This window comes from Anolis carolinensis, chromosome 3, assembly GCF_035594765.1.
Source record: "Anolis carolinensis isolate JA03-04 chromosome 3, rAnoCar3.1.pri, whole genome shotgun sequence".
Lineage (NCBI taxonomy): Eukaryota > Metazoa > Chordata > Lepidosauria > Squamata > Dactyloidae > Anolis > Anolis carolinensis.
In genome coordinates, this window is record NC_085843.1 from 6,615,216 (window position 1) to 6,630,668 (window position 15,453).

The 15,453-nt window shown below is 39.1% G+C and overlaps 1 protein-coding gene across 1 annotated transcript in view; it reads right to left on the reverse strand.

Moving 5' to 3' along the window:
• The window catches only part of capn5 (calpain 5), a 121,698-nt gene that overhangs the window by 59,320 nt on the left and 46,925 nt on the right, over positions 1-15,453 (reverse strand). Inside the window, exon 3 of the mRNA XM_062974454.1 lies at positions 3,598-3,729. Coding sequence (XP_062830524.1) covers positions 3,598-3,729 — 132 coding nt within the window. The remainder of the gene's footprint in view (positions 1-3,597; positions 3,730-15,453) is intronic.

The window sequence follows — 15,453 nt, forward strand, 5'->3', positions numbered from 1 at the left end:
GAAGCTGATGAAACCATTGATCAGCTGCTGTAACAAAATTGCACAGACAGACTACAAACAGAGGCACAAATATGTGGCCTCAAGTACCACCTCCCAGCTGTGTCATAATAAAATAGTAGTAGTAATAATAATAACAACAACAACAACAACAATAACAACATATATGTATAAAAGACAATAAAGGTAAAAACATGGATTTGGCCCCCAAGTAGATAAAATAAAATATAATGGGTAAAGTGCAGTGAGTGAAAATTGTAAACGAGGTAGATATTTAAGTGCTATCGTCGAATAGAAGAGCAACTTGGGTGAGGGAGCCATGTGACTGTAGTACACTAATCGGGCAAGACAAAGTGCAATCAAATGAGGAAATTGTCAAAGAAACAGGTCTCTCATGGAGATGGGGAATTCACTCCCCAAAAGTCTGTTGGAAGAGACAAGTTTTTAGGCTCTTCCTAAATATTAAGAATACCTAGGTCCACTGCAACCTTATGGCCAACTTTTGGCAACTTTTGCTCTAGATGACCGAGAACACTCCTGATGATGGGAGTTGTCAGAGTAATTTTAAGCAGCGCAGCAGCAGTTGGATGGAGTCAGTGGAACGCTGAACGAAATGACATCAGAGACGATGGTAAAACTATATACAAGTTTTACTGAAAGCAGTAATAATCAAGACAAACAGACTTGTAGACGATGGACACAGGACTTGACTCTCAGCAGACAGCACTCGATTCAACTCAGAACAGAACAGATCAGATCTGATGCAATCAGCAATGCACACACACTTGTGTCTGGACACTCCCCTGTTCCAGCCACACATCAAGGTCATCACAGCTTTTTAGTAATTAACTCTTTCCAGACTATGTTACACTCTGGATGATGCAATCAGTATGCAATACAGGCAAGACACAAATTTCATTTAAACACTGCCAACACACAAATCGCACATTAACAGGAATTCTGGTTCAACATCATCTGGAGGCCTGCCACTATATTGTTGGGGCTTGGTACGTCCCTAGTGTCTTTTCTTCCAATTAGAGATCCAAACTACAACTTTATTTCCGATCAGAGCAAAACTGAAAGCGACCAGGAAGGAAAAATTTGTGCCAGGAGGTCCAAGGCACAGCTCAGTACTTCTATGGTCCAAAGCAAAAACATGCGTGCATTAGTTTTATTTTTCTTATTTACAATGTGTTCCTTTTGTCCTTCTCTCTGGCGCCTTTTATCTAACCTTTTACAGCCATTCTTCACAACATTTCCTCTCCTTGCTTCTCTCTGGGTCATAAAGCCCTTCTGAACCCTTTTACCCACTTTCATCTCTTCTCGATTGCCTGTCCAAGGGCCTTTCCACACAGCTATATAAAATCCACATTGAACTGGATTATATGGCAGTGTGGACTCAGATAACCCAGTTCAAAGCAGATATTTTGGATTACCTGCCTTGATATTCTGAGTTTATATGGCTGTGTGGATGGGCTTTGCCTATCCAAGATTCCTGCTGTGCTTTGTTTTGTCTAGGAGAGACTGGCTGAATGGGCTTTAGTTTGTTTGTTTTAACTGTTATTTTGTTAGTTATTTTGTTAGTTAGTTATTTTGTTAGTTTGTTAGTTAGTTTGTTAGTTTGTTTAACTGTTATTTATTGTTTATTTTAATTGTATAGTTTTACCTTGTTTTAATAATGTGTTTTATTATTCTGGCGATTGTTAGTTTGTTTTGACTGTTATTTTGTTAGTTATTTTGTTAGTTTGTTAGTTATTTTGTTAGTTTATTAGTTTGTTGTAACTGTTATTTATTGTTTATTTTAATTGTGTAGTTTTACCTTGTTTTAATAATGTGTTTTATTATTCTGGCGATTGTTAGTTTGTTTTAACTGTTATTTTGTTAGTTATTTTCTTAGTTAGTTATTTTGTTAGTTTGTTGTAACTGGTATTTATTGTTTATTTTAATTGTATAGTTTTACCTTGTTTCAATAATGTGTTTTATTATTCTGGCGATTGTTAGTTTGTTTTAACTGTTAGTTTGTTAGTTATTTTGTTAGTTTGCTAGTTATTTTGTTAGTTAGTTTGTTGTAACTGTTATTTATTGTTTATTTTAACATTATTTTGTTTTAATAATGTGTTTTATTATGCTGGTGATTGTTAGTTTGTTTTGACTGTTATTTTGTTAGTTATTTTGTTAGTTTGTTAGTTATTTTGTTAGTTTGTTAGTTTGTTGTAACTGTTATTTATTGTTTATTTTAATTGTACAGTTTTACCTTGTTTTAATAATGTGTTTTATTATGCTGGCGATGTAGTGTACATTGTTGTTTCCTCATTGGAAACCACCCTGAGTTCCCTCGGGGAGATAGAGTGGTATATAAATAAAGTTTCACTTTTACTTACTGTATATACTCAAGTATAAGCCTAGTTTTTCAACCCTTTTTTTAAGACTGAAAAAGCCCCCCTCGGCTTATACTCGGGTGAGGGTCCTGGTTGGCTTATATTTGGGTCAGCTTATACTCGAGAATATATGGTACATTTATTATTTTTCTCTATTATTATTGGTATTATTACATTTATTATTTTTCTCTATTATTGTTTATTATTACATCACTATTACATTTATTTTACTCTATTTATTATTATTATTATTATTATTATTATTATTATTGATACATTTATTATTTCACTCTGATCTTATTATTATTACATTTATTATTTTACTCTATTTATTATTACATGTATTATTTTCCTGTAATAATAATAATAATAATAATAATTATTATTATTACATGTATTATTTTACTCTATTATTATTAAAAGGATACATAAGCACATTTACATTGAAGAAGATTAGAATAATGATTTGATCAGAGTTGGACAGTCTTTTCTTAAATTTGAGCTTGATGTAAATATTTATTTATTTACAGTATTTATATTCCGCCCTTCTCACCCCGAAGATGACTCAGGGCGGATGACATTAGACATATAGGCAAACATTCAATGCCTTTAACATAGAACAAAGACAAGACAAACATAGGCTCCGAGCGGGCCTCGAACTCATGACCTCCTGGTCAGAGTGATTCATTGCAGCTGGTTGCAACTGGCTGCTCTCCAGCCTGCGCCACAGCCAGGGCCTATATTCAAAATATTCAAAAACATTTAACCTACTGATGCCTCAATTAATGTAATTTTATTGGTATCTATTTTTATTTCTGAAATTTACCACTCTCGGCTTATACTGGAGTCAATGTTTTCTGAATTTTTTTGTGGTAAAATTAGGTGCCTCGGTTTATATTCGGGTTGGCTTATACTCGAGTATATACAGTACTTACTTACTAGTTCCTCTTCTTAAATCCTGCAATTCCCTTTTCTCTCCTGTCTCAAACTTACTTTTGAACTTCTTAAAACTTTTTATTCTTCTACAATTCACACTTGATGAAATTCCATCCTCTTCAAAATCTTGACACTTCACCTGATCTTGGAAAGGTCAAGATTAATACTTCTACCTGGATGGAAGTCCATCAAGGAGGAGCCTTAGAGATCTCCAGATAGAGCCAAGGACCGAAGCCAGATGCAAAGGAGAGCAAAGGAAGCAGGATTTCTTTACGTTTGGTGTTACCTTTTGCCACAGAGACTCCCGGGAGGCCAAGGAGGAGCAGGCGGCCACGAACCAACAATTCCCCACTTGTCCTTGGTGCAAATCGTGGCAGCTGATTCCATCCACAAAGAGGTGAGGATCCTCACAGATGTCCTGGAAGAAGAGAAAGGAAACCAAGATGAGCTACAACGGGGAAAACACTTTTTGTAAAAAAATAAGTTCCCTTTATTTGTTATAATGCCTATAAAGGACTGTTGGCCCTCCTCCGCATTTGCAATTTTGATTGATGTGGATTTGATTTAGAAAGTTCTCTTTTGGAATTGCTAGGCCTTCCAGTGCAATTCTGTGATCGCACCTCTAGCTGCGTAGGCACCTTAAAACCACACTGGAGGCCCAGAATATAAGCAAACAAGCTGTTTATTGGTGGTTATAAGCAAGCACTAGCAAATAAAGTTCAGAGTCAATAAAATGGGTTCAAATCCACAAGAGCAGTGTACCGTATATACTCAAGTATAAGCCGACCCGAATATAAGCCGAGGCACCTAATTTTACCACAAAAAAACTAGGAAAACATTGACTCCAGTATAAGCTGAAGGTGGTAAATTTCAGAAATAAAAACAGATGCCAATAAAATTACATTAATTGAGGCATCAGTAGGTTAAATGGGAATAGGGCCTTCATTTTGGGAGTTGTAGTTCACCTGTATCCAGCAATACTGTGACCCCTACAGCAATGGTCTGGGACCAAACTAGGCACAGAGAACCTCGTGACCAACTCAACATACTGCAGAGGTTATGGGAATGGACCTTGATTTTGGGAGTTGTAGTTCACCTGCATCCAGAAAGCACTGAACCCCGCCAACGGCAGATCTGGACCAGATTTGGCACCCAGAACCAACATGGCCAATTACGAACACTGGCAGGGTTTGGGGGTGATTGCCCTGGGAATCTTGGAGGTGTAGTTCACCCTTATCCAGACAGCACTGAACCCAGCCAACCATGGGTCTGGACAAGGGGTCCCCAAACTAAGGCCCGGGGGCCGGATGCGGCCCATTGAAGCCATTTATCCGGCCCCCATGGCACAAGGGCAGAAGGGGGTTGGGCTAAATGACCTAAGGTGTCTCTTCTTCTCTTACAACCATTATTATTATTATTATTATTATTATTATTATTATTATTATTATTATTATTATTATTATGACACAGCAAACTAGATAGATATGCTGGATTTCGTTTCACAAAATCACAAGTCGAACACTTCCCAAGATGTATTTTCGGATGATGCGTGCAGATCCCAGTAGGGTGGCCTTTTGCAGTTGGCAGATTGTAATTTTGTCAATTATTATTATTATTATTATTTGAAACGCAACAAGATGAGTCCACAGCAGACATTCTGCTGGCTGTTGTATTGGATCACACGTCGGACACTTCCCAAGTGTCGAGGACTGTGTAATGTATCGGTGAATAATGCGGGCAGATCCAAGTAAGGTGGTCTTCTGCAGCTGACAGATGGTAATTTTGTCAGTGCCGATTGTGTTTAAGTGCAGGCCAAGGTCTTTAGGCACTGCAGCCAGTGTGCCGATCACCACTGGGACCACCTTGATTGGCTTGCGCCAGAGTCTTTGCAGTTCGATCTTTAAATCCTCATATTGTGTCAGCTTTTCCAATTGTTTCTCCTCAATCCTGCTGTCCCCTGGGATTGCAACATCAACAATCCATACTTTGTCTTTTAATTGAGAATTATTATTATTATTATTACTAGCTGTGCCCGGCCACGCGTTGCTGTGGCAAAGTGGTGGTGGTATTGGTTAAAAAATGTTGTGTAATTTTTATTTGACGTTATTTGTATTTTTTAATTTATTTATTGTAAGTTATCTTTTTATTTATTATATTTTATTATTTTCTTGTATTATTTTTAGTTATTTTCTGTTATTATAGTATTTTATTGTATTAATTTTTTAGTGTTTTTAATCATTTTTATTGGGTTGCTAGGAGACCAAGTTGGAGGAGCTTAGCCTTCTAACTGGCAGTAATTGGATAAAACAATTATTCCCCTCCCTCTAATTAGGACTTTATTTTTCTTTTCTTTTTGTTGTATCAACCTAGAGGCATGGATGAGGGGTTGTGATGTCAATTTTCGAGGTTGTGGGGTGTTTACTTTTGTTGTTTTGTCCGCTGCCGTGATGCCATCACTCTTTTATATATATAGATTATTATTATTATTAATATTGAGGCTGGGTGGCCATCTGTCAGGGATGCTTTGCTTGTGCTTTTGATGCACGAGGCTGAAGGGGGTTGGACTAAATGGCCCAAGAGGTCTCTTCCAACCCTATTTTTATTGTTGTTGTTATTATTATTGTTATTATTATTAATTATTATTATTATTGCTCAGCCCACTATAGTCCGGCCCTCCAACGGTCCGAAGGATCATGAACTGGCCCCCTGTTTAAAAAGTTTGGGGACCCCTGGTCTGGACCAAACTTAAGTGATATTACTTAACATCCCAAAACAAACAATGCCTTCTTCTAATAACCCGGGCACCGCCGGGTTCCCAAGCTAGTTGAAAATAAAAGTTAAAAAAAGAAAGCTCTGGAAGTTGGGTTTTGGCACAGCAAGGAAACATCTTCTTGGCGCATAGCAAGGAACATCTGCTTAGAAAAACATGGAACCACAAATCACAATTTGACCTTTCTTCCTTACAGCCCTTTTGGCAAAAGGAAGTTGAAAACTCTCACTTAAAATGAAAATGGTTTTAAACTCTTGGGCCGTAAAGGGGGATTCTGTACTTGGAAAGGAATGCAAATCTCACATTATTTTGATGCTCGATGCCGTTGTTATTGAGCTTCAGGCCAAGTCCTACATTGGAGACCTTATAGTAGGGTTTCCTTGGAAAGTTTATATTCAGAGGAAGCTTGCCATTGCTTTTGAGGCTGAGAGAGTGTGAACTTGCACATGTTTTTTGTAACCAAATGAGGATTTGAAGCCTGGTTTCCTGAGCTAATTGCGCATAATCTGTTTTTTAGTACTTTGAATGCAGTTTGCAGCACTTTAACTGCCATGGCTCAATGCTATGGAATCCTGGGATTTGTAGTTTTAGAAAGTCTTTAGCCTTTTCTGGCAAAAACTACAAATCCCAAGATTTCACAGCATTGAGCCACAGCCGTTCAAATAGTGTTCAAATGTATAATTAGATTATAAAGTTCATTTCAGATAACTAAACGGAGGGTGTTTTACTTTTCTGTATCATAAGAAGTTATCACAAAAAAGGAACTTGTTTGAAAAACTGTGGTGGAGGAGAGTTCATCAGATGCTGCATATTTACCGTATATACTCGAGTATAAGCCGACCTGAATATAAGCCGAGGCACTTAATTTTATCACCAAAAAAATGGGAAAACATTGACTCCAGTATAAGCCAAGAGTGGTAAATTTCAGAAATAAAAACTGATACCAATAAAATTACATTAATTGAACCATCAGTAGGTTAAATGTTTTTGAATACAGTAGAGTCTCACTTATCCAACATAAACGGGCCGGCAGAAGCTTGGATAAGCAAATATCTTGGATAATAAGGAGTGATTAAGGAAAAGCCTATTAAACATCAAATTAGGTTATGATTTTACAAATTAAGCACCAAAACATCATGTTATACAACAAATTTGACAGAAAAAGTAGTTCAATACACAGTAATGCTAAGTAGTAATTACTGTATTTACGAATTTACGAATTTAGTACCAAAATATCACGATGTATTGAAAACATTGACTACAAAAATGCGTTGGATAATCCAGAACATTGGATAAGTGAGTGTTGGATAAGTGAGACTCTACTGTATTTACGTAAAGCTCTAATTTAATATAAGATTGTCCAACTCTTCAATGTAAATGTGCTTATGTATCCTTTTAATAATAATAGAGTAAAATAATGCATGTAATAATAATAATAATAATTATTATTATTATTATTACAGGAAAATAATATATGTATTAATAAATACAGTAAATAATAAATATAATAATAAGATCAGAGTGAAATAATAAATGTATTATTAATAATAATAAAAATAGAGTAAAATAAATGTAATAGTAGCAACAATAATAAAGAAAAATAATAAATGTAATAATACAGTAGAGTCTCACTTATCCAACCTAAACGGGCCGGCAGAAGCTTGGATAAGCAAATATCTTGGATAATAAGGAGTGATTAAGGAAAAGCCTATTAAACATCAAATTAGGTTATGATTTTACAAATTAAGCACCAAAACATCATGTTATACAACAAATTTGACAGAAAAAGTGGTTCAATACACAGTAATGCTAAGTAGTAATTACTGTATTTACGAATTTACGAATTTAGTACCAAAATATCACGATGTATTGAAAACATTGACTACAAAAATGCGTTGGATAATCCAGAACATTGGATAAGTGAGACTCTACTGTATTTACATAAAGCTCTAATTTAATATAAGATTGTCCAACTCGTCAATGTAAATGTGCTTATGTATCCTTTTAATAATAATAGGGTAAAACAATACATGTAATAATAATAATAATAATAATAATAATAATAATAATAATAATAATAATAAATACAGGAAAATAATACATGTAGTAATAAAGACAGTAAAATAATAAATATAATAATAAGAGCAGAATGAAATAATAAATGTATTAATAATAATAAAAATAGAGTAAAATAAATGTAATAGTAGCAACAATAATAGAGAAAAATAATAAATGTAATAATACCAATAATAATAGAGAAAAATAATAAATGTACCATATATTCTCGAGTATAAGCTGACCCAAATATAAGCCAACCAGGACCCTCACCCGAGTATAAGCCAAGGGGGGCTTTTTCAGTCTTAAAAAAAGGGCTGAAAAACTAGGCTTATACTCGAGTGTATACAGTAATTCACTTATTTTTACGTGGAATGTAATTTGCATTACATTAAGGTTGTCCTGATATAAGAACCATTGGACATAGACGTCATTCACAACTGCATTTAACCAAGATACCATAAATTTTATTGTTTATTGTGTATAATAGACACCTGTACTTTACATTTACCTTGGCCTCCTTCTCAGCCAATCAGGAGGGGAAGCGGGAAGTCTGAATATTTGTCAGAACTGTATAAGGTGTCTTGCAATTCCCTGTATGTTTATACTTTTGAAACAAATTGCTTGTACTTGCATCCTTTTTGGCCAAATCGTAATAAACCTCTATGGCATGTCCTCAATCTGGAGAGTTTGTTTCCCTGTCCTGGCCTATCTGGTTTAGCTTACGCTCGCCAGGCACGGACTCTCTAACAGTGGTTCAAGCTCAATCGCTACAACTTGATGGCAGTTAACAACAACATAACCAAAGCTGTGCTTTTATCGAGTTACACAGTTAGGAAACCGAAGTTGGGAGACACTGAACCGAAGTTAGGAAACAGCTATCGCTGTTAGTTTCACCTTGCTGAACACACCAGACTGTACACCGGTTGAAGTCTTTTGTAGTTTATTAGGAAAGAGGAAATAAATAGTTCTTAAAAAGGAAAAGTAAAGATCCAAAAGATTGTTGCAAAACCAAGGCTATAAAGAATAATCCAAGAAAACATTAGGCATAAAACAAGGTTCCATTAATATATGACATAGTCCCATGAACTTGAATACACAAGGCTGCAGGATAATTGATTTATTTATTTACAGTATTTATATTCCGCCCTTCTTTCTCACCCCGAAGGGGACTCAGGGCGGATCACATTGTATACATATAAGGCAAACATTCAATGCCCATATACACATAGAACCAAGACAGAGACAGACGCAGAGGCAATTTAACCTTCTCCTGAGGGGATGTTCGATTCTGGCCACCGGGAGGCGCAGCTGCTTCATCATCCACTCTGACGGCACTTCCTCATTCCAGGTTGTAAATTAGTTAAATTTGCCTCCACACTTTATAAGTGGTACCTTATTTCCTACTTGATAGATGCAACTATCTTTCGGGTTGCTAGGTCAGCAATGAGCAGGGGCTATTTTTTTAATTGACAGGTGCTCACCCCGCCACAGGCTGGCCTTGAACTCATGACCTCATGGTCAGAGGCCGGGCTGTGGCGCAGGCTGTTGAGCAGCTGCTGCAATAAATCACTCTGACCATGAGGTCATGAGTTCGAGGTCAGCCCGTGGCGGAGTGAGCACCTGTCAATTAATAAAAAATAGCCCCTGCTCATTGCTGACCTAGCAACCCGAAAGATAGTTGCATCTATCAAGTAGGAAATAAGGTACCAGTTATAAAAGTGGGGAGGCAAATTTAACTAATTTACAACTGGAATGAGGAAGTGAGGAAGTGCCATCAGAGTGGATGATGAAGCAGCTGCTCCCCCCTGTGGCCAGAATCAAACATCCCCTCAGGAGAAGGTTAAATTGCCTCTGCGTCTGTCTGTCTGTCTCTGTCTCTGTTCGATGTGTTCATGGGCATTGAATGTTTGCCCTATATGTGTATAATGTGATCCGCCCTGAGTCCCCTTCGGGGTGAGAAGGGCGGAATATAAATACTGTAAATAAATAAATGAATAAATAAATTTATTGCAGCAGGCTGCTCACCAGCCTGCGCCACAGCCCGGCCCCAAGAGAGCAAGAGCTGCTTCTAACTCAAACGAGACATTGCTTTTGACAAAGATTTTTCTCTCCGCACACCCTTTAATATTCCCTGTATTGCATGAATGCATTTCTTTGGCCTCTGACCTCTTTCTTGTTTGCTATTCTGACACTCCTGCGAACCCGAAATCACAAACAGCCAGCTTGATCCAGAGATTCCGTTTCATCAAGGTCAGACAGCTCGTTAGCAGCAGCCTCTGTCTGCATGCTATCTAACTGGGAGCTATCCTCCTTTTGCACCTGGCTAGCTTCAGTATCATCTCCAGTATCATCAACACCATTCCCTGCCGTGGGAATGCCTCCCTGCTCCTCATCTCTCACAGCAGGGACAATCTGAACCTGAATCCCATAATTCCCATCAGAGTCATCCTGAACCTGAATCCCATCATCTTGGACATCTGGAACCTGAATCCCACAATCCCCATCAGAGTCACTCTGAGACTCCAGTTGAGTCACAACAGCAGCTTCCAAAGCACTGGAGTCCTTCCAAGTTTTGCTGAGCAGCTTTTGAGATCCAAACCAGATGCCCCACATGGTCAAGAGGGAAATGCACATAGAAAACAGATTGCCTCCAGCTTTGCCCAAGAAAATTAAAAACACTCTCCTCTTTTTTGGATCAATAAGAAGTTTGCTTGTTTACAAGAAGCTGCCTATCCCGGAATGAGAGCAAGCCCTAAGAGCATGGATGATATATTACATTTGGGATGCTCAGTGACGCAGGCCTGTTTTGCATCAGGGGTGATTTGCAGCAAGCAGACTCGACTGGCCACCAACACGGATTTGATTTGGAGCAGCATTGGCCAAACATTGCCAAGCAAATAAGCAAGACAATGCAATTCTAGGCTGCATCACAGAATCGTAGAACTGCAAGAAACCACAACAGGCTTGAGATTTTCAGTGTATTGATAAAGAATAGCAAAACTTAATAAAAAGCAGTAAAGAAAGCCAGGCTGTGGCGCAGGCTTGTGAGCAGAAAGTCTCCAACAGCAAGACAAGCAATGCCACCTGCCCACAGCAGAGGGTGGGAATTAATTTTAGCCTGAATCCAAATTCAGAAAGACTTCAAGAAAGACTGGCAAGAAACAGTGTCTGGTCTAATTCTTATCAAGCTGGGCATTTCCTTCCCAAGCATAGAACATACCATATATACGGGCTGTGGTGCAGACTGGTGAGCAGCCTGCTGCAATAGATCACTCTGATCATGAGGTCATGAGTTCGAGGCCAGCCCGTGTTGGAGTGAGCACCCGTCAATTAAAAAATAAAAAATAGCCCCTGTTCGTTCGAGTATATATGGTAACTTGAAACAAAATGGCCAGGAAAGCCACTGGAGGGTTATCCCAAAAAAGTAACTTTCCTAGCCTCTACGTTCACTATTACTGGGTAACACTAGGGTCAGCACAGTAGAAACAGAAGGTCAAGCAGTAGCTAACCAAATTACTGTTCCAAGGCTGTGATTCAGAGGCATGCTATTTGGATCCAAGAGATAGTGTACAAAAACTCTTGTGAACATCAGTCGTGCATGCTGGGGGACTTGTAGTTTCCAAACCAAGCATTTTCAAGTTCTGCTCCTGAGCAAATAGCTTCATCCTCCATGAAACACAAACCCCGGAAATGCAAAAGGCTGCAAAAGGTTCAGACACCCACAAACATCCGAATGCATTCGGCAAGCAGGCAACGGTTGTAAGTCTCTTTCCGGAGACTTACAAAAATCAGCATTCATGTGCCATAACGTAATCAGCTAAAAGAAAGGTCATGCTCCTGTGCGCATAATTTTTAAATCGGAAACATCCGCTAGAGTAATTGCAGGAGGGGGAAATAAAAGCTTGCAAGGTGCATAAACTTTGCCTGCAACTCTATATAGAAAAAAGCAAAGGGAGGATGGCAAGAAGGGGAAAAATATTGCAACAATCCATAGCCCAACCTTTGGGTTGTTGCATGTTTTCCGGGCTGTATGGCCATGTTCCAGAAGTATTCTCTCCTGACGTTTCGCCCACAGATGTGGGCGAAACGTCAGGAGAGAATGCTTCTGGAACATGGCCATACAGCCCGGAAAACATGCAACAACCCTGTGATCCCGGTTATGAAAGCCTTCGACAGCACATAGCCCAACCTTTCTTCATCACCATCACCATCACCATCATCATCATTCCTGCATGTGTTGAAGGGGAAGTAAAGGAGAGAATTCCAGGGGAGCAATAAAACAAGCCTTTTATTGTTATCACAGCTAATGATAAGGCAAACAGCCATAGGCACCCACTCTAACATGTAAATGGCCGTTGCAACAAGTGCGTAACAAACAAAGAATATATACCTTTGGCTTATCTAAAATTGACCAATGCCTGAGGGTCTTCTGCACCTTCCACACCCACTTGGCATAAACGATACCCGTGACCTCACTTGTTTACTCTGAGTTTTCTAAAACCTTTGGCTTATCTAAAATTGACCAATGGCTGAGGATCTTCCTCACCTTACACACCTACCTGGTATAAATGATACCTGTAACCTCACTTGTTTACTCTGAGCTTTCTAAAACCTTTGGCTTATCTAAAATTGGCCAATGGCTGAGGGTCTTCCTCACCTTCCACACCTACTTGGCAAAAATGATACCTGTGACCTCACTTGTTTACTCCGAGCTTTCTAAAACCTTTGACCAATGGCTGAGGGTCTTCCTCACCTTCCACACCTACTTGGCAAAAATGATACCTGTGACCTCACTTGTTTACTTTGAGATTTCTAAAACCTTTGGCTTATCTAAAATTGACCAATGGCTGAGGCTCTTCCTCACCTTCCACACCTACTTAGCATAAATGATACCCGTGACCTCACTTGTTTACTCTGAGCTTTCTAAAACCTTTGGCTTCTCTAAAATTGACCAATGGCTGAGGGTCTTCCTCGTCTTACACACCTACTTGGCATAAATGATACCTGTGACCACACATTTATTTATTTATTTATTTACAGCATTTATATTCCGCCCTTCTCACCCCGAAGGGGACTCAGGGCAGATCACATTACACATATAGGCAAACATTCAATGCCTTTTAACATAGAACAAAGACAAGACAAACATAGGCTCTGAGCGGGCCTCGAACTCATGACCTCCTGGTCAGAGTGATTTATTGCAGCTGGTTGCAGCTGGCTTGATCTCCCGCCTACGCCACAGCACATGTTGATTTCAAGCTAACTTTTGGTCTTGGAACTTTCTGGAGAAAGGCACCATGTTGTATCCCAGTCACAGGCTGGCCAGATTCAGATTCTAGATGAAGATGAAGGGGATTCTGGGTTTGGGATTCAAGATCAGCAGTCTGAGGCTGAAGTCAGCTCAGACATGCAGTTTCGGTTTGAGCAGGATGAACTGCTGATTCCAGGAGAAACAGATAACGGTCAAGCTGACATTCTTCTTCAGTTGAGAAATAATGAGGGAGAGACTTCAGCCTTGGAAAATAATGAGGGTGACGGTTTAGCTCCTGACCAGGTGCAAGATAACAATGAGTTATCCAGAGAGGACCGTTTGTCTTGGATGGGTTCCCAGGTCCGTAGAAGTGAGCGTTTAGCGCGCAAACGTGAGTCTAGCTGTGGGAAGAGAAATGCATTCCTGAGTTGTTATTAAAGTATGCTTTCACAGTTTCAAAGTATGCTTTCTTTGTCAGTGCAATTCATCGCTTCATCTGTGTGGATGTTTTACCTTGCCAGCGTTCTGGGATCCTTGGGCCTTGTTCTTTGGACTCTGTGGACTAATACTTTGCCTTGTGGATTATCTTGGATTCTTGGACCTTGTGCTTTGGACTCTATGGACTAATTCTTGCCTTATGGATTATTGTTCTTGCCATGCTCTTTGAACTTATGGACTAGCCCTTTTGGACTATTAGACATTTATGTACTTTGTGAATCTCTTGTACCTATTGACTCTTTCACTACAACTTTGAATTACCTTTTGATTGATTGCTTGATTTATATTCTGCTTTGCTTAATAAAAACCACAAAAGACTATCTGTGTGTCTGACTGGGTATCTATAGCAAGGTGAACTTAGCCTGAGGTGCGACACACCAGCTCACAGGAAGGGAGGGGCATATACAGAGGCAAAGCTACATAGGCAATAGTTTACTATTTTCTGGCTTATGGTCCCTTCACATGAAATAAGAGAATGCACATAAATGCTATAGAATCAAGGGAGTTGTAGTCTGTCACGGCACCAACATTATTTGGCAAAGAATGTTACAAGACTTCTATGATCCCACCACACTTAAAGTGGTGTCAAACTGCATTTATTCTACAGTGTAGATGCACCCTTCATCAACCATGAGGCTGATTACTCAAATGGCGATTCTAGTTCTGCTCCAATCAAAAACCTCCCTGTAGATGTGAGCAGAGAGACTTAATTCCCCCCCAGCCGCTGATCCCCTTCTTTGCTTCCAGCCATGCATGAAGCCACTCCAATTAACACCCTGCAAAGCCCCCATGCTCAGACAGAAGGCTTTGCTGATAACACTGCCCGGCTTTCGTGCTCACAGAGCTAACCTTGGCTTCTCCCCGGCAGACAAAACACAGCAGAAGGTTGTTTAACATACCGAAATACACACACAATGGATTAGGGACCGTGGGAGGTGTCACAGTGACCGTAATGCTCGGGACATGCAAATGGTCTTACGGGGGAAATGCAGCTGCAGCAGCAAATCGGCAAAACCGGAGTTGATCCAGTTCAGAGCAAGTTCAAACAGATGGGCTTGCACATGTTTGGCATATTTAAACGTATGGGAAGTCACATGCTGACATAATGGGCAGTGAGTGTTGCGCCTTTTTTTTTGGCTCTAAAAATACCCCCAAAAAAGCAAACTAAAGGATTTTGTGCATATGGTGGTTAGTCCTCCACATTTCCCTTTTGCTGATTTGATTACAGTAGAGTCTCACTTATACAACATAAACGGGCCAGCGGAACGTTGGATAAGCGAAAATGTTGAATAATAAGGAGGGATTAAGGAAAAGCCTTAAAAGTACCATATATTCTTTATACCTCACAACCTCTGAGGATGCCTGCCATAGATGTGGGCGAAACGTCAGGAGAGAATGCTTCTGGAACATGGCCAGACAGCCCGGAAAACTGTATCAAAATGTATCCTGAAGGCAACAACCTCTATGTGATCCTGTTTGCATAACTTCTTGGCCAAATCCCTCCAGCTATTTCCCAAGCCAGATAACTATCAGATTTATTGTGTGTTTGCAAAAATACATCTTCT